Source organism: Neomonachus schauinslandi, chromosome 14, assembly GCF_002201575.2.
Source record: "Neomonachus schauinslandi chromosome 14, ASM220157v2, whole genome shotgun sequence".
Classification (NCBI taxonomy): Eukaryota; Metazoa; Chordata; class Mammalia; order Carnivora; family Phocidae; genus Neomonachus; species Neomonachus schauinslandi.
Genome location: NC_058416.1, coordinates 60,985,689 through 61,005,756, shown reverse-complemented (window position 1 = coordinate 61,005,756; position 20,068 = coordinate 60,985,689). Strand labels below are relative to the sequence as shown.

Genomic DNA, 20,068 nt, shown 5'->3' with positions numbered 1-20,068 from the left:
TGTGAGGGTTTATTTCTGGACCCTCTGTTCCATTGATCATACTTAGCCTTTTGCCAATACGACATTGTTTGCAGCTTTTGAGTTGATCATGTCATTTTTGTCCTTTATTTTATTGATATGGTATATTACTTTAATTGATTTTTGGATGTTAAACCAACCTTGCAGTCCTGGACTGAATCCCAATTCATCATGATACATAATCTTTTTTATATATTGCTGGATTTTGGTTTGCCAGTTTCTTGTTAAGGATTTTTCATCTAATTTCATAAGAGATATTGGTTTGTTATTTCTATTCTTATAATGTCTTTGTCTGGTTTTGTTATCTGGGTAATATTTCTCTCATAGGATGAGTTGGGAAATGTTCTGTATTTTTTAGAAGAATTTGTAAAGAATTAGTTAAATCTTTTTTAAATGTCTGGTAAAATTCACCAATAAAGCCATTTGGGTCTGGGCTTTTCTTTGTGGGAAGTTATAAAATTACTAATTCAGTGTCTTGTTATAAGTCCATTCAGATTTTCTGTTTCTTCTTGAATCAGTTTTGGTAGTAGGGGCCTTTCTAGGGATTCTTCCATTATATCTAAGTTATCTCATTTGTTGGCATACAGTTGTTCATGTTATTTCATTATAATCCTTTTTATATTTGTAAGATGGGGACACTGACATTGCTTCTTTTGTTCCTGAGTTTAGTAACTCGAGTCTTTTTTTTTCTTTTTTTCTTTGTCAGTCTACTAAAGGTTTGTCAATTTTGTTGATATTTTCAAAGAATGAAATTTTGATTTTGTTTATTTTCTCTATTATTCTATTTATATTTCATTATTTTCTGCTCTAATCTTAATTATTCCCCTCCTTTTTTAAAAAAAGAGTTTATTTCGGGCGCCTGGGTGGCTCAGTTGGTTAAGCGACTGCCTTCGGCTCAGGTCATGATCCTGGAGTCCCTGGATCGAGTCCCGCATCGGGCTCCCTGCTTGGCAGGGAGTCTGCTTCTCCCTCTGACCCTCCCCCCTCTCATGTGCTTGCTCTCTCTCATTCTCTCTCTCTCAAATAAATAAATAAAATCTTAAAAAAAAAAAAAAGAGTTTATTTAGAGAGAGAGAGCATGTGAGCAGGGGGAGGGGCAGAGGGAGAGGGAGAGAGAGAGAATCTCAAGTGGACTCAAAGCTGAGTGCAGACCCTGATGCGGGGCTTGATCTCATGACCTTGAGATCATGACCTGAACTGAAATCAAGAGTCAGACGCTTAACCAACTGAGCCACCCAGGTGCCCCTCCCCTCCTTCTTTAGATTTCATTTGCTCCTAAATATTTCTTAATTTGCTGTATGCCCTTTAGATAGTTTTCAGAGATTTTAAATGGTTAATTTTTAATAATTTTTACTGCTTATTTTCCTGGGGAGTGGGACCATGGAGCTCCTTTTTTTTTTTTTTAATTTTATTTATTTGAGAGAGTGAGAAAGCACAAGTGGGGGACAGAGGGAGGGAGGGGAGGAGGGAGAGGGAGAAGTAGACTCCCTGCAGAGCAGTGAGCCCAATGCAGGGCTCTATCCCAGGACCCTGGGATCATGACCTGAGCTGAAGACAGACACTTAAGCAACTGAGCCACCCAGGTTCCCCTACCATGGAGCTCCTTACCCCACTATTTTAGAAGTGGCTCTCCCATATTATATTTTAAATATGTTCAGTTTCAAACATATTATAACATACATATAGATAAATCATGTTTTCCTTACATAATTGACTGAAACTAAATTGTATAGCAAACATTTCTCTTTAAATGGGCAACAGTAAGAAACTTTTCTTTATATTTTATAAATAGTATTAAAGATTGTATTGAAATTTAATTTTGCTGTAAATTTTTAATAATATACTTCACAAAAAATCCCTAGCATATCAAACCTGTGATATCATAGATATTATTACTTAGGTTGAAATTTTTTCAAATGAATTATTTAAAGTCCAATTAAAAGTTGCTATTAAGTAAATAATAGCACAGGTGGAATGCAGATATTTTAAGACTCCTGAGTGTGGGCCTTGAAGGACCGAAATGTGTGGAACGCTGGAATTTGGTCCCAGCAGTGGAGTGAGAGAACATATGAGAACTGAGCCTTGACATGACTTGCTCATGGCGATTTCAGGCAGTGGCAGAGGCAGCACCAGCAACTGGTCTCCTGGCCAGGGTTAGACCACACTGGGAGGAGCCAAGGCCGAAGCGTTCTGGGCATAATGACTGCAAAGAGAACCTGTATGTAGCTTAGGACCTAGGAGCCATTGATCTGAAATCTGATCAAGGTTCTCCATTTGCTGTTTTATCTGTTTGAACTGAAACTCACCAGCAAGGGTATGTGTGACCAGATTGCCACACTGCAGCCAGCCTTGGCCAGGGTTTCTATTTCTAAGAGGGTTAAATGGTAAATAGACAGTTTTGGAAAGTTTTTTTCTTTAAGGTACATTACAGGGAAAAAATTACAAAGGCATTTGCAACACTACCATTTCTGGGCCTTTAAATTTTTTAAAATTTGGTTTTATTTGTATGACCAAGATTGAGTTTCTGCCAGAAAGTCATTCGTCCTATGAAAATTCCAAACATTTTTATTATTGCCACTATATTTTATTGTATTCTATTGCTTTACTAATTTGGGTGTTTATTGTTGAGAATAACAGGCTTGATTAAGGTCACTTTTAATAAAAACGGGACCACATTTCACCTTATCCACATGAAAGGCACTCTTGAGTTTTTGGTTTCTGCCTGTTTCACAGTGGCAAGATGTCCTCAAAGCGTAATTGATCTTCATTACCTCTGGCTAATCAGGGGCCTCATGGGCACCCCTAAATTGTTCCCATTTCCTTGTGGTTATTTCATTGCCTATGTAGAAAGAACAAAGAAATCTGACTGACATTATAGTGGGCTTAAAAATTATCTTTTAGTTTCAGTACACTTCAATTCACAAATGAATAAGATATTAAACTGAACAATTCCTTCAAGCACACTACAATTTTCAGTATTAGAATAGGTTCCAATGAATCTAAATGAAGACATTTTAAATTAGAAAGAAAAGAAAGGGCTATGGACGTAACAAGCTAGAGATAGAGAAAAGAAAGGATGGTGCTTTTTTTCTGGAAAACTCTGATTTTTTTTTTTTAAGATTTTTTATTTATTTGTCAGCTAGAGAGAGAGAAATAGAGAGAGCACAATAGGGGGAGCGGCAGGCAGAGGGAGAAGCAGGATCGCCACTGAGCAGGGAGCTGGGTGCGGGACTCAATCCCAGGACCCTGGGATCATGACCTGAGCCGAAGGCAGACGCTTAACCAACTGAGCCACCCAGGCATCCCTGAAAACTCTGATTTTTATAAATACGTACATTTATTTTTCTTTACCTTTTTATTCTACCAGTATAGAACCAGCCACTTCATCCTTCCAGAGCCCCAAAAAAGGAAATTTATCAGAGGTTTAGTTTAATCTAAAGAAAAAATTGCCCAGAGGTACAATTAAGTTTGCTTCCAACTGTGTCTTCCTTGAGATGGGAAGACTTCCTTCTCAGAGAGTAAAGTGGTCTCTGTGTTCTGTCAGCCCTTCCAAGAGCCTTGGTCTCAGATTCATTCCTTTAATCTTTTAAATGGGGCTTGTCCATCAAGGTCCTTCTAAAAAATAGGATTTGGTTCAGGGGTCTTCCTTGGACCTGCCACATTTAGAGTTAGCCTGATTAGTGGTTAAGAATAGATTTTGGAGTGAGACCCTGGTTCAAGTCCTGGCACCACCACTTACTAACTGTGTGACATTGGACACAGTCTCTCTATGACTCAGTTTCCTCATCTGTAAGATTGGGAAAATAACCAGTATTCATATGTTACCTGTAAAGATTAAAAGGCTTAAGTAAATAGTAAAGTGCTTTGGAATACTGCCTGGCACGTAGTAAGTGCTGTATGAGTATTAGCTATTATTGTTATTATTTAGGTTAAGAACCCCTCCTTCTACAGGACCCTTGTTCACTCATTCATTTATTCATTCATTCATTCACCTGCTCCTTGCTGAGCACTCTGCTACTCTCACTACTTCACTACCTCTTGCTCAGGATGAACTAGGGATGTCATGGACAAGGATAGTTGCCGGCTTTCTTTGTATTCTGTCTCCTCGCAGTGATTGGTATTTAATGAGTGCTCGGCTCTGACATAAATGAGGATTGACCTCATGTTTTCAAAGGTGATCTGATACCAGAGAACAGTGGTTCTTATTTTTAAAGCATATGTATGCTAGGCTTGTCTTAAAGTGTCAAGGATGAGAACTGAGTATAGTTGTATAGATCTGATGAGATTTTGGATTAACTTGGATTTTAGCCTGTGATTTTTCTAGTGTTTGCCTTAGTATATGCTTTAAAACAGTAACTAAAACTCTGGAATGTGCTATGACTTTTTCTCAACTTTTGAAGAAATTAACGCTTTCGTTAAAACCAGAACCTAAAAGTCTTGGAACTGCCCACACACATCCTGGAATTTATAAGCAAGACTAAGAGGAGCTCCAGAGACAATAGCCTGCGCCTCTCCTCCAAATTCAGATTGTCCAAGAAATGCTTGTGATTGCAAATAAACCACTGCTTTAAAATCCTCAAGAATAATGATCACAGCATTGTCCAGTAATTCAGCAATAACACCCACCAAATATAGATTCCATATATTGTGCATATACTGTATGTGTATAAGAATGCACAATGTTTGCCTATAGAATAGTGCTATTGAAATTGGTATTTCCATCTTCAAGGGGTCAAAGTTCTTACAGGGGTAAGAACTAGGAATGGAATCATAGTATCTAAGATCTGAGTTGTAAGCATCTTGAGCTTATGTCTTATGGTCTGCCCACAAATAGGATGAGTTGTGAAGGTTATTTAGCCTTCTAGCTTTTTGACAAAATTGATAAATATATTTGAAAAGCAAAATAAAATATTTTTCTGAATAACCACATTGAATGTTTTAAATATTAAAATATTTGGGGGCGCCTGGGTGGCTCAGTCGTTGAGCGTCTGCCTTCGGCTCAGGTCATGATCCCGGGGTCCTGGGATCGAGCCCCGCATCGGGCTCCCTGTTCGGCGGGAAGCCTGCTTCTCCTTCTCCCTCTCCCACTCCCCCTGCTTGTGTTCCCTCTCTCGCTGTGTCTCTCTCTGTCAAATAAATCAATAAAATCTTAAAAAAAAAAAAATTTGGTGTGTTTTTATACAGAATATGTGTATATTTTACCTGAAATGTGAAGAGGCTACCACACCTTTAAAGGGCCTTTCTTAATGATGATGTGGCAGTCTTATGAAGGCACCATCAATAAGTCTTGTTGATAGGAAAAACAGTTTGGGAGGTGCCACTGGAAGAATGCATGCAACAGAAGTAGAAAGCTGTTTCCTTAACCCCAGTGCCAGGACTCTATTTTCCTGGTGCCTGGCTCTCTCAGGGAACGGGGAGGCTGGGAGGACGTCACAGCTGGGCTACATTCATGGAGTGGACTGATGGCATCTTCATAATTCTGTCTTTAAGAAGAGTCTGCTCATGGCACTTGAGTTTTTCCAGAAGGCAAAATTAGAATTCTTTCTTAACATATGATATCCAGAAGTCCTCAAGGACTTCCAGAGTTTTTATGAAGAATGCCAAATATCCTAGAAATTGTATTTCAACACCAGAGACTCTTTTAACATAAGCTAATTTAGCTTCACCACTATTGTGAGCCCTGACAACACTTTCCACCCCTACTACCTTTTCCAAGAGGTGTGGGTGGATCAGTCAGCCCATTAGCACAAGCAGGGAGGACAGCAGGAAGCACCTGCCTGTGGTACTGGGCCCGGCCTTTAGCCCAAGAGGGCAGCATTATGATTTTACACACATGTGCACACAAATGCGTGCATGTTGAGTACCATTGTTTAAAATCATTGTTGAGTAGCAGTTGCTTGGGCCCTACACAGGAGACCTGGACTCTACTCTCATTTCCTTTGGGTGATGTGCACAAGTCATAAATTCTTCAAGCCCCAGTTTGCTCGTTTAATCTGAATGAGGAGTTTGAATTAGACCAAAATTTCAGAAGAAACTTTGATGTGCAGGTAAATCACCTGGGGATTTTGTTCAAATGCAGACTCTGGTTCAGTAAGTCCAGGGCAGGATCCAAGATCCTGCATTTCTAACCAGCTCCCAGGTGATGCTGATGCTGATGTTCCCTGGACGAATTTGAGTGGTAAGGGTTTAGATAAGACATCTTATTCTGTCCTCCGACCACCCTGTGATACAGGTATTCTTAGCTTCATTTTACAGTTGAGGAAACAGAGGCTTAGCTAAATGCTTTCAGATGGCAGGACTAGAACTCAAACTTGGGTCTAACTGGCCCCAGAATTTAGCCACTATAAAAACTTTATATTGCCTTCCTTTTTTTTCCTGGGACTTGGAAGAATAACTGCAGTTTTCAAAGGTGTGTAACTCAGTAAGGAGTAGCTTAGCCATTATGAAAATCTATACCACCATAAACACAGAATAATACATAGTTCTTTTTTTTCCATTAGAAGAAAAAATATTGTGGTGGCATAGATAATGTGTAAGGTAAATGCCAAAGTCTGTTAATACAGGGGGTATTGTTGCATATTAGGAAGTATTTTAAGTCTATTTAATTTAGACTAATTTATTTAATGAGCTTTTAATCTACCTTGTCAGCTTGCTAGTTCCATCGTGTTGCATATTTTTATATTTGCTGACATTTCTACCAGCAATGATGGGGGTATCGAGCACTGTGATTGGAGGATATGCAGAGTGTTCATATTTCTACATAAAAACCTCTCTGTTGCTTTTCTTTTTTCTTTTTTCTTTTCTTTTTCTTTTCTTTTCACTTCTCTTCTCTTCTCTTCTCTTCTCTTCTCTTCTCTTCTCTTCTCTTCTCTTCTCTTCTCTTCTCTTTTTTCTTTTCTTTAAGACAGAGAGAGTGTGTGAGCAAGCCAGGGGTGGGGGTGCAGAGGGAGAGGGAGACAGAATCTTAAGCAGGCTCCACGCCCAGCACGGAGCCCAACGTGGAGCTTGATCTCATGACCCTGAGATCATGACTTGAGGCAAAATCAAGAGTCCAGGGCTTAACTGAGCCACCCAGGTGCCCCCTGCTGCAATTTTTTAAGCACTAAGAATGCATTAGTACATTATTTCATGCTGTAGGCTGATGTCCACAAATATCGAACCATTACTATGTTTTGAGTCTGCAGGAGTCAGCATTCTTTTAAAATCCTCATTCATGACTTTAAGCATAGCAAACTTACTGAAAATGAACTGTTTTGTTTTCTGAAGGCCACATTCCAGGACTTAATTTTTATGTGGAAAACTTCACCTCAGAGCAGAATTTTACAGCATAGTTATAAACCTCAAAGAATAGGAATTTGTAATGGACAGGGCCATTGATTCTTAACAGGAGTCACATTAACAGGTATACAAGACACATAAAATGGTTCCAAGAGCCTCTGGCAACATGTGGACATACAGAATCTTTAACATGGATTTGCAAGTTAGTGCCTAAAAGGAATTAGGCAGTCAGACTCTAAAAATCCAATTATCGATCTGCTGACATACTTTGGTTAGTTCAGGGGACTTTAGTTTGGAAGATTATAAGTTCACTGCCCACTGAGCAGAATGATGGGTGGGGTGGATAGGAACTTCTGAGTCAGGCTGCCCAGGGTTCTGACCCCCAGAACCCCAGCTTGCCTCTTAGCAGCCAATTTGACCTTGGACAAAGTACTCACCCTCTCTGAGCCTCAGCTTCCTCCTCACAGGGTTGATGTGAAAGTGAAAAGATATACAGCACTTGAAAGTGCCTAGAACGTAGCAATAGATGTTTAGAAATGTTTATAAATGCTAATTTTCTGCTCTATAACCATTATAAAAGTATTCCTAACTCTCCAAATGATACTTCTCTGTCAAAATTTCTGTTGTGAGTGGGATACCTGTTGAAGGTGAGAACATGGTGGGGAGAGACAGCAGGGCATGATCAAGAAGCCCATGGTGATTAAATCCAAAGATTGGGCCAGGCAAGATGCTAACCCAGGTTATATGTGACAGAGGAAGATTCTGGTATAGCAGAGCACCCCTACACCACCCAGAGGTATTTTCTGAAGCTAATGAGCCCTGAGTAGCCCCTGAGCCAAAATCCCTGCCCTGTGCTGTCTCTTTTGGCCATTCAGGTCACACATACTCCCAATCACCTCAGCTTGTCATATTCAGATCTGGCTGGAAGCCAATCCTTAGAGCTTGTTCAGTTCCTTAAATAAGGAACTACCTATGCATGGCACCTAAGACAAGTTCAGCCCTACAGTAAATGCGTGTCGGTCAGATTACATTGAAGGTACAGCATATTTCCTCCTAAGGTCTCTAACCACTTAGTAAATATTTGTCAGATGAATTAATGAAATGAAAACCTTTATAGAGGAAACCTGAAGATGTTGGTAGAGTGAGTCTATGGAGACAAAGGCTCTTCAGGTCATTGTTGCTGTCAACAGACCCTGTGAAAATGTCTTTCGTAGGCGACCCTTCCTTGCATCATTTCCAAGGCCTCTGGGGTACACAGGGAAACCACATACAGCTTTGGGACATTTTTTTAACTACTAGCAAAAGCAGCCCATCAGAGTACTCATTTTAAAGATGCATATTTAAAGACAAGGAGGGAAGAAAGAATTCTTAAATGCAAATGGCTTTTACACTTTCCTACTTATGTGTTTTGTTCAGCAGACTAGTGTCTTCCCACACCCTTCTGCTGTGTGTGCTGCCATTTTCTCCGAATTAAAGGAAGAGAAATATTGGCACCTATCAGTTAAAAAGCCCCAGGGATCCACATACCATCCGGGCCAGCTAGAATGAGGTGTTTATCAGGGCACGAACCCCTGGCTTCTGGGAACCCCCCCCCCCCCCGACCTCTGTGCTTTCTTCCTAAAGTCCTCAGGCCAGGGCTTAAAAGGAAATAGAACAAAATTAAGGCCACCACTGGGTGATTTAGCCTTTAGTGGATACTGACGATTGGTGACGTGCTGGCGTTAATCAGGCAGCGTGGCCAGCACACGCCAAACACAGCCCAGAGTGGCTCTGGAACCTGCGCCAGCCTGCGGTTGGGCCTGGTGTGCGGTTTGGGCAACATTTTGAAAACAAGCTCATCCATAAAGTCAAAGGCTTTTAAAGTGATTTTTAAGTAGAATAAACATTGAGAACAATTAAAAGGAATGAACAAGGAGCTAGATTAAGATTGACAGCCCCCACCCCGCCCAAATACCCAGTGATAAGGAAGCCAGCCAAACAGTGTAAGTGTGTTAAGGCAGAGTGGGAATGCAACGCGGCCATTAAAGGTGAAAAATACGTTAGTTTTTTTTGGATACATGAAATATGCATCTTTACTAATGTTGAACCCCGAAGTGGACTATTTGCAACCATTTCAAAATGCAGGTATAATCATTAACAAATGGCAGAACCGATTTTCATAATGTTGACTAATGTTTTCATCATATTGACTAAATCCCTAATTTTTAAAAACGGACTCTCATGGCAGTCATATACAATCTTGTGAATATTCCCTTTTGAGGACTTGATTTCAGAGTGATCCTGTCACTCTGACTAAACCGACAAGGAAGTGCCATCCCCGGATGGCAAGGACCAGGGACTTTAGGGACAAAGGAGAGCCAAAGAGCAGCAGGGCCAGCTTGAGGCCAGAGTGTCTGAAGCCTGATGCTTTCTGATGTTGGCTCTTCTCTGAGGAGGGTCCCCTGCCCTGGTGACCACACCCCAGCCCAGTCTCCTGAGCCTCACCCTCTTCATTCACCCAGCCATGTGACTCTGAGATGAAATCGGGGACAAGTAGAACAAGAGAGGAGAGTTATGTTTTAAATTTGGAAATTGCTCAAGAAAAATCAGGCTGTCTTGATTGGCACATGCAAATGTACGCAACTGTTAATTTTCTTGCTGAAATTCCCATTTCCTTTATCCACACAAAATCTCTGAAAAATCTTCTTGATGATTTTTTGTTCCCTTTCTGCCCCCACCCCCAGTAATTAAAACGTGGAATAGTAGTGATGTCTTCTGGCCAACCTGAGGACCTGGTGGTGACATCAAGCCCAGGCCACTGCTCTTGGCCCCAGGTGGCATGCTGGGGCCGACAGCAGGGACGGGCTGCTGACGTAACTGTCTTCGTTTCTAATGCTGGTAGTAACCAACAGCATTTAGTTTTGCTTTGACAACTCCTCCTACAGCCAAAACTATTGTTATGGCCCACATGTCATTGCTATTTATCCTAAATAAGGAAAAACAAAGGCTATTCTGGGCGTAGAGCAGGGCTTGTGGCCGGCTTTATTTGCAATATTACCATGGCACGCTGCCCTTCTCACTATGGCCGCACTGTGATTTTTCTGAAAACTGCTGCAACAGACACACAGCCTTCTCTTAAGTGTTTTCACACAGCCCCCGGGCATCAGAATGCACTGGAGGTGTTCTACGCACACATGAAAAACTGCCTAGCCCTCAGGGGAAACCCAGACTGTGCTTGCACAAAATGAACCAGGAAAAAGTGCCCTCCTGAGAGCTGTCTCTGCTTTGCCATTTGGATTCTTCTCTCTAATTTCTGAACCTTGTAAACTAAAACCGCCTAGTAGTAAGAGTCCTGACTTTACAGCACCCCTGTAGGTATATTTTCGCCACCATGCATTGAGAAATAGGGGCGGGGGGGGAGAAAGGGCAGAGCCGACAGGAAAGTGAGAGTGGGGGGGGGAAGCTGAGTGTTTCCTGCTGTGCTTATGACTTTGACAGTTGCCAGTGCCCAGCTTAGCGGCAAGAGCTATGTGAACTGCTCCCATCAGTTACAGAGAGACTTTGGGGATTGGAGGGCCCCGAGGACAGCCTGCAGCCTGGCTCCTGGTATGAGAGACGCTGTGGGCACTTCAAGCCAGGATGTGCTCTTGAAGCTGGATCCACAGCAGAGAAGCCCAAGTGGCTAAGCATCCCTGTCTGTTTGCACACGCTGCCTCGGTAAGCCCTCGCTTCATTTCTTCAACCTTGAAAGCTTCCAGCAGGGATCAAGAGAAGAAATACTGTATTGGGATTTGTAGATCTCCCCCTTTCTGCCTTATCCGGTTTGATATTTGCCTGTTAAAAAGATTATTGAATGCAATGGAACACGATGATCTGTCTAGCTGCATTCTGCTCATCTGTGTGTGTAACATGTCCCAGGTGAGGCCAGACATGAGAAATGCAGACTAATCGTTGCTGTCTGTTGCTGTATATGACACTGGGTGTTCAGCTGCTCCAGGATTTGAGACCCTGGACTTGTTATCTGCTCTGTGATACCGCCCGCTTCCTGCCACAGAGCTCCTGATTTCTGTGGATGGCAGTTGATAATTGGTAGCCACAGTCTGCGGTCAGAGCCATAGCATTTGAGTCTAACACCTGGGCTGGGCCCCGCTGATACAGTAGAGAGAGAGACAGAAGCACGCACACACACACACACACACACAGTCACACACTCACACCCCACGCTGGCTATAACTGCAGCTCTGAGCTGCCTAAAGAGGAGATGGCCTGAAGCTGAAGGGATGCTTTGAACGTGGGGGCGTGGGGGGGGGCTGCATCACGGTTGGACTCCCCCTTGCAAAGGACCCGATTATGTCCAGTGACCACCTGAACAACAGCACACTGAAGGAGGCCCCGTTTAAAGACCTGTTCTTGAAAAAAGGTATACTTTCAAAGGGCAGCTGTGGGTGATGCCTGTTCTCTGGGGTTTGTGGTGGTTGTTCTTGGAGTTTGGTCTGAGGACAGAGTTGAGAAGAGTAGAAACTCTTTCTCAAGAAGTTCATATCTACCTAAGAAGGGTCTGTCAGCTCTGAGAATGCCTCAGGGCTTGACTGTCTGTGGGAACATGTATTTTAGGCTTTCTCATCTTCTTTCTCATCTGTGATCAGTTTGTTCCCGTTGGAGATGCTATACACGTAAATACACAGGTTTGTTGCTTTGGAGCTTTGTTTTCTCAAATGTTCTATACGTGAGACTAACTCTCCCCCACCCCCGGAAATTCTGTTACTCACTGCTAGACTCATGGGTACTTTTTTTTTTTCACCCAGAGTCATTGAAAACAGCATCTGAAAGAAAAGATGTGTTTCTCAGGATGTGGGTGGTTTACTGGGTTGTTTCTCAGGTCACCAGTCTAGTAATAGTAGACCTGAGGCAAGCCAGCTGTGACTCTTGAGAGGCAGCCTGTGGGGACAGACAGAGACTGCTAGCTAGGGAGCATTCAGAAGCCACTCTGCTCTTAAATGTGAAGGAGATGGTTACTTGTGCAGCTGTATATTTGTCTGATGCATTTTCCTAAATTAATAATGTGGGGGTGGGGTGGGGGTGGATTTTTAAATGAATCCTATAGAGGGAGTTATGGATTTATGTATGTATTTTTTTCCATTTATACCATATTGGAGGGATAGACTTTTTTTTTTTTTGGAGGGATAGACTTTTAAAAGGTTTGTAATTGCTTTTACTCCTCTGCTATGTTTTCAGAAAAATCCTGTCAATCATCTTTGAGTGGAACATATTTAGCTAGATTTCTTTCTGAAGAGATCATGAGACTCTAGATTCTAAAATGTATGATGAAAAGTTGAATTGGATGAATGCTTGGACCTTAGTAATTTAAAAAGACGTTATTCTAGCTGGATGGCGCTGGTGTCTGCGTTCTAGGGATTCAGTAGCCAGTCAGTTTATTGGTCACTGCTCCTTGCCAGAGTCATTAAAGGCACCTGGCTGTGGGCCGGAGTCAGGCAGATGCGGGCCACACCTTGCCCTAAGAGAGCCCTGTGTTGTTGCACCGCACTCTGCTTTCCCCTCTCCTCCTAGAGATCATAGGTATCACTTCCCACATTTGGTATCATGCAAAACATTTTAGAAACATTAATAGAAATAGGATAATAATAACATTAATAGAAATAGGATTCTGTAAACAGGTAACTTAGAGCAACCATGAGGTTCTTTTTCCAGTGATAGTTCACAATGCCTAGAATAGTAATAGTTGAATAATTTTTAGGAAATATGAAAACCTTTGGCAAAACTTCATCACTGAAGTCATTAGTAAATGTTTGGTGGAATATGGCTCTGTGCTAGACATTGTTAAAAGCAGATTAGGCAATTGGGACCCTTCCTTTTACGGATTTCTTTAGCCATTTATCTAAAATGAACACTAACTTTATGCAAGTCATGTGCTGCCTACTGACGATATTAAAGAAGATCAAGATACTATCCCAGAGATTACTCCAGGAGGAAGACGACCAGAAAATGGGCAGTATAAGTGATAAGTCCTATGACAGGCTTCAGCTGCATGCTAGGGAGCCTCCCAAGGGAACCATCATCAAGCAGTTAGGAAAGAGCTCCTTAAGGAAGATAAAGCCTGGGAGGTGACACCACATTGGCATATTTCTGGGGGTAGTTCTTTTCCCCTTCTTTTGTTTTACTTGTTATAGGATAGATTGGAATAGCCAACCCACCCAAGGAAAAGAAAATTCAAAATATATAATCTAATCATCATGATTATAGCTCTTACTGTTTTGCCTTCTGAACTTCAAGCTGTGAAATTATTCATATAACACAGGCTGAATTTCCCCCCCTCAACCATGGTGTTTAATGAGTGTGAATTTTCATTCAGCCATTAAAATCTCCAAGAGTATTTTTAAACTAATAGTTCACAAACTTGAGGCAGTTATGGTCTATGTAGATTCCAACTCCTGGCCCCACCGCCCAGTCTCTGTAGGATCGGGGCAAGAACTTACCAGGCTTTAGGAACATTCAGTACTTTAGAAGTGTCACAGAGCCATAAATAAAGAGTAAGACGCCCTCCGAGGCTGTCCTCTCTGCCCAGTAGGACAGAGAGGCAGGAAATGCACCTACTCATCTGCAGTGCATGAACCATGCTGGAGACCTAGGAAAGCTTCCTGGGAGAGAGGGGCTGCCCAGAGTAGGCCTGTGCGGCAGCTAGCCACAGTCTCGGTATTCCCAATAGACTGTAGCACTTGGGAGAGCAAAGTGGAGTGCTGTCATTGGTTAGGGTTGGGGAGGGGCCGTTTGCGGTGGTGTGTAGGGTTTTGTGGAAAGCATTCGGTGTTTTCAGTGACATCACGGTATTCTGCATGGCAACTTCTCTGAATGTGGGCCGCCAAGGTATTTCCTGGGCTGGGTAGGGGGGGGGCTGATGAGAGGCTCAGACTTTGCCCCCCGCCACCCCATTTATAGAGTCTGTAAGGGCGTAAATTACACATCTGGAGCTTTAAAATTAAACATTGAGAAAATAGGATTCCTGTGAAGGATGATATATTAATGGAGGAAAGACCAAGTGGAAGACGGGTTAACCATCCCACAAATAGAAATGAGGGTTATATTAGGAGCCTAAGGTGGTAGAACCACGCTTCCCCCAAGTTCTTTAAAAATAGTACAGACGCTCATGCCTCTAGTATGAGTCAGTTCAGCTCTTCATTGAACCAGAGAATAGACCAACAGGCTTCACACCGTTTCCTCTGTTCTTGCAGTTCTCCCCTGCACAGCCCGGCGTTTCTTGGGGATATTCTATAAAAATAGAGAGATGCCATCATCACCATCATCACTGTCTCTGTTTCATAGTAATAAAATAAGGTGCTGTGATGCCTTCCTGTAAGTTTTAGGCTAAATTTATCATAAGATTTCTGGTGTTTGGATTGCAGTGACTCATCCATTGTAACATTGTGAACCAGAGCCCCATGAAAGGAGGGGGAGTGTGAAAATTTGACTTCGGCCTAAAATTATTTCCTTGCATGGACTGCTTTTTGGCATTCCTCTGTTGATGTCAGTATCTACTGGAATCAAGGAAAACTGACCAGTGGGCTGTGTTCAGAGTCCGAACTAGGCACATGAAATTTTGGAAACCCTAAAATATCCTATTATTTTCTCAGAACTCTACTATTCCTGTAGATTTTTAAAAAATCTTTTAATCTTTGTTTTTAATTGTTCTTCCTTAGCCTCCTCTTTCCACCCCATTCCCAAAACCAAAATCACAGACATTTTTCCTTTCTGGGCACCATTGCACATTGCCTCTCCTCTACCATGAGAAAATGGACAGCATCTTGTCAGGCCAGATGTGGGCAGCCCAGGGTGAGAGAGGGAGAAGCAGCAAGGTCCCAGTGCAGTGCCAGTCCTCAGCTGGCGTCTGCCTCCTTCCTGTGCACAGGCTCTTGCTCCGAGATGCCCCTTGATTCAGGAAGCCGTAGCATGCATGCATCTGTCTGAAGAATATGACTCTTCTGGGCCTGTCAAGAGTGTCTCCTACAGGGTGGGTAACAGGCCTCACCGTACCTTCTGTATGTACAGCCTTTGCACCCCGGCCTCCCAAGCTTGGAGCACAGTGAAGAGGAATCAGTGATGTGTAAAGGAGGAGGGTGTGTGTGGGGGGGCTGCACGAGCACCCCCATAGACGTGCACACATGTGTGGGAAGACATGTGGCCACGAACTGCTGCCTTGAAGGGAAGGTGGTTTCAGCAAGAAGTGAAGAGCGTTCAGCCTGCCTGAGCGCTGACTGTGCAGTGCAGGAAACTGCTGGGTAAGGTCCCCAGAAGCCCCCAGAAGGTCTGTGGTTGAGACCAGGAGTACAGCGGTCTTGAAACCCGACACCTTGAAGAACAGGTGTGCTGAACTTCATCTGGTATTTGCATCCGGAAGTGAGAAAGCAAGGTTTGTTTTGTTTTTTAATGTACAGCTTCTTTTACTTGTCCTGTGAGTTACTTTCTTGAGAAGGTGTAAAATCAGGCCATTGACAACAAAGCCACACCTGGGGACCGCCAAACCCTTTGGGGGCCCCACGGCCTCTGAGCAGTATCCATGAGGGAGTGAAGGGTTCAGGAGCAGCCAAGGAAGAGACAGGAATCACCATCACCATGATTACACCATGTATGGAGAGAGAGAGGGGGGACTGGGTTTCCCATCTACCATGTCCAGGCTGTTGATATCCTATAGTGGTGTGGTCTTTACTTAATTTGCCTTTCATGATGCATGTTTTAGTAGAATTTTCCTGTTTAAAGTACAAGAGGGTGTGGGAGGACCAGTATGAGGAGGGGCTGCTCACATACCCCCTTGTCTTGAAGGGAGAGGTTATCAGTAGCAGAGGTCCCTGGAGTCTGGACCTCATGACGCTTGTCCCCAAGAAAACTCACTCTGTTTACTCCAGTTTTCACTCGGAGAATTCTCAGGACCCCTCTTGGAGAAGTATGGAGAGCCCCAAAGAGAGTACTTCCCTGTTGTTAGTGTTTGAGAAAGCAGTCTGTTTTTACTGACTGTGTATGCCCAGAGTTCAAAGTGAGGGTCAGCTGCATGTTTGGGGCTGTGCCGCTCTGCGGAGGCTCCTTCCCCAGGGGCCGCACTTTGGGCTTCAGGGAGCACCCCAGGTGACCCTGGACTGCAGCGGGGGCTGACTAGCTTCTGCTGTGCTTACTGTGGCTCCTGCATCTGGTTAGGACTTGGTTGTTGGGACCATGACCTTTGGGACCCGGGCCAGGCCCTGCGGGAAGAACTGCCTCTCGCTGGTCCGGGGGCTGTAGTAGCTGAGGCTCTGGTTGGACTTCTCTCACCCAGATTGGCCCGCTGGGCTGTTTGCCTTCTTGAGTGGCACCCTGGGAACCCAGTCCCTGACCGCCTGTGCCCTTGCCCTGGCCCAGGCGAGCTCCGTACTGTTTTGATGCCCGTGAAGCCCCCGGGGTCTCTGCGCGTCCTGCGCTCCGAAGGTGCACCGGTTATGGTTGTACTTGTGCGTGAAAACTCAGGACGGTGGCCCAGGAGCTGTTCTGACCACGTCTCAAATCCTGGCATCAGCAGGGTCCCCAAGATGTCCAGGCCAGCAGTGTTTGTGCTAGAGTGCCTGCTGTCAGCCAGTATAGACCGCCATTTCTCCAACTGTGGCTCAAGGATCTCTGGGGGTCTCCAAGACCAGTCTCCAGTGGTCAGTAAGGCCGGATCTCCTCCAACACCGTAACCGAACAAACATGGCACAACAGACAGAAGGTGAAGCAGAGGGGAGAATCCAGCTGTCTTTTTATTAAGGCGTATATTGTAAGAGATGCACAGAAGGGTAAAGCAATGCCACTCTTATCACTAAACTTTTGTTTGCAAAAACGGTGTATTTGATTGTTATATATGTTAACATGAGTTTATTTTTTAATGAATAAATTTTTAAATTTTTCAGTATTAGTTGTAAATGTGGCAAATATCAATAGATGTCATCCATACTACGAATAAAGCGCTTTTGGGGGTTACCAGTAGCTTTTAAGAGCATAGAGGGCTCCTGAGAGCAAAGCACTGGAGAGCTGTTAGTGTAAGCAGAGCGGGAGCATGGAGCCGAGGGAGGAAGGGCAGCAAGTTAGGACATGTAGTTGGGGTGGGGTGGGCTTTCCAGGTGTTGGGCCCTCAGCAGGACCAGGGTACGGTGCACTGCACATGGCATGTCCATAAGAAAGCTGAAGAGGCGCAACCTTTGAGCGGTAGTCCTCCTTTAAAAGAAAGATTCCATACACTGTTACCCACAACTGAGATCTTTCTTAGAACTCTTGCTTGCGATGAACTTTTTTTTTTTTTTAAATGGTCATTCTTATCTTTTTTTTTTTAAAGATTTTATTTATTTATTTGAGAGAGAGAGAATGAGAGACAGAGAGCACGAGAGGGAAGAGGGCAGAGGGAGAAGCAGACCCCCTGCTCAGCAGGGAGCCCGATGCGGGACTCGATCCCGGGACTCCAGGATCATGACCTGAGCCGAAGGCAGTCGCTTAACCGACTGAGCCACCCAGGCGCCCGCGATGAACTTTTTAATGTAATGTTAGATCAGAAGATTCATGCCTTTCAGATGATATAAAATGTTCTATGTGCTGTCTCAGGCCAAAAGAAGTCAGATCCGGAGTGAATAAAGATCTAAACATAAAAACCTTAGAAAAAGTATTTTTAGAATATTGGAGAAGACCTTCCTCATCAAACAGGAAGCTTAGAAGCCATAAAAGAAAAAAATAGTATTTCATGACATAAAAATTATTTATATCTTCTGTGGAGAAACTCATAGACTAGGAGAAGTTAGTGACAGACTAGGAGAAAATACTTGCAACACAGGTAACAGACAAAGCTTTGTGGTCATAATACGTAAAGGCTGCTTACCAAAAAATGAGAAAATCACAAATAAGCTAATATGAACTAATATGATTATGAAAAAGAAAAATACAAATTGCCAATAACCATAGGGGAGGATCTAAAATTACTAGTAATTGGGGAAATACAAATTAAAACAAGATATGTATTTTTGCCCATCAGATTAGTGCAAATGAAAAGGGCGAGTATTCAGCATTGATGAGCGTGTGAAGCCCCTTCCTAAGGCAGAGTCTCAGTAGCCATCAGCGTTTAAAAGGATATGTCCTTGACCCAGAAATTTCAATTTTAGGAATCTTTCCTGTAGGGATACTCAAAATGTGGGTCAACACTCATATTCACACATACGTACACATGCACACACAATCTTTTGATCATAACAGAAAAGGGGAAAAAAGTACCCAAACATCTATCACTTGGAGAATATAAATTCCAGTATATCAGTATTCTGGAATACACAGCCACCATAAAGAATGAGGTTGGTTTTTATATATTCTTGTTTAAAAATGTCTGTGATATGTTAAGTGAAAAAAAACAGAACAATGTATTTGTACAATGATTTCACTCATTAAAAGAAGAAAGCCCTTATTCAATAGGCAAATGCACAGCTACATACAATGGGTGAACTGTGCTGTCCCCCAGGACGGCATGGGGTTGGGTGGGGTCGGGAGTGCTGCCGGCCTACAAAGGAGAACTTTTACATTGTACACTATTTCCTTCAGTATTGTTTACATTTTAAGGAAGTCTTCATTATTTTTAAAATAAAATCCTTTTCAAATGAAACACAGATATACCCCAAATGCCTATAGAATTATGGAAAATATAATTTGACTGTATGGCTACAAATGGTTATCTGCATAGCTTTCTATATACAGGAAAAGATAACCTAGAAAGACATCCTCCAGGTGAAGAATTAACCCCTGAAGACTTTGAGCAGGACCCCTCACTGTAATCATCATTTTCTTCTCTTTCCATGTCCATAGAGCAATGAAGTTGGTTTTTTTTTTAAGATTTTATTTATTTATTTGACAGAGAGAAAGACAGCAAGAGAGGGAACACAAGCACGGGGAGTGGGAGAGGGAGAAGCAGACTCCCCACTGAGCAGGGAACCCGACATGGGCTCCATCCCAGGACCCTGGGATTGTGACCTGAGCCAAAGGCAGATGCTTAACAATTGAGCCACCCAGGTGCCCCTCAATGAAGCTTTTTAGAGAAAAGAAAACATTTGTCAGTTCCAGGGCTTGATTTAACCTGATGATCAGCCATTAGGCCTCGGGGGGTGTCCAGAACAATGACAGCCATGCAGGGTGGGGGTAAGGTAGGTAGCACAGCCCCAGGGCCTTGCTGACTACCAGCATCGCCTCTTGAGCTTCCTCAGTCAGCCAAGACCATGGGATCTACCCTTTTACTGCCCACCAGGGCTGTGCCTGGCAAACCCACCTGGCCTCAACTACTCACCACGTCGTTTCAGCGGTTCGGTTCCCTCACACTCAGCTCTCCATTCTCCAGGGTGCACATCTGGGCTGGTCCCGCTATAGGCCCCATGCCAAGTACAGTCCAGCCAGTCCAGCAAGCACATTTGTACATCTTTGTCCCTTGGGTATGTATGGGCCAAAGGCAAGAGTGGAGGGCAGTGTCACAGGACTGGACATGGTGAGATCCAGAAACACCCTGTGTTTATTCCCATGCCAACTCTAGCCCCCCTGTTTCCAGGGTATGGATGGTGGGGGCTCACAGGTGCAGACATTGGGGTCTAGACGGTGCTACCTAGTCCCTTCCTGCGTTATCCCAAATGTGAGCCCATACACTGAGAGATAACACCACTGGCCATCAGCTTGGGTTCTATAGCAAGAGGGTGTGTGTGTGTATGCATGTCCATGCCTTGTGTGTATGCATAGCAAGAGGGTGTGTGTGTGTGTGTGT

The 20,068-nt window shown here is 43.4% G+C and overlaps 1 protein-coding gene across 4 annotated transcripts in view; it reads left to right on the top strand.

Moving 5' to 3' along the window:
* LDLRAD4 (low density lipoprotein receptor class A domain containing 4) overlaps positions 1 to 20,068 on the top strand; it is a 280,457-nt gene that overhangs the window by 237,202 nt on the left and 23,187 nt on the right. For 2 of the 4 annotated variants that reach the window (XM_044920895.1, XM_044920894.1), the window contains exon 1: positions 11,626 to 11,695. The exons of the other annotated variants lie outside the window; for them this stretch is intronic. In XM_044920895.1, the coding sequence (XP_044776830.1) occupies positions 11,626 to 11,695 (70 nt within the window). Of the gene's footprint in view, positions 1 to 11,625; positions 11,696 to 20,068 lie in introns of those variants that run through there. 4 annotated transcript variants of the gene reach the window in all.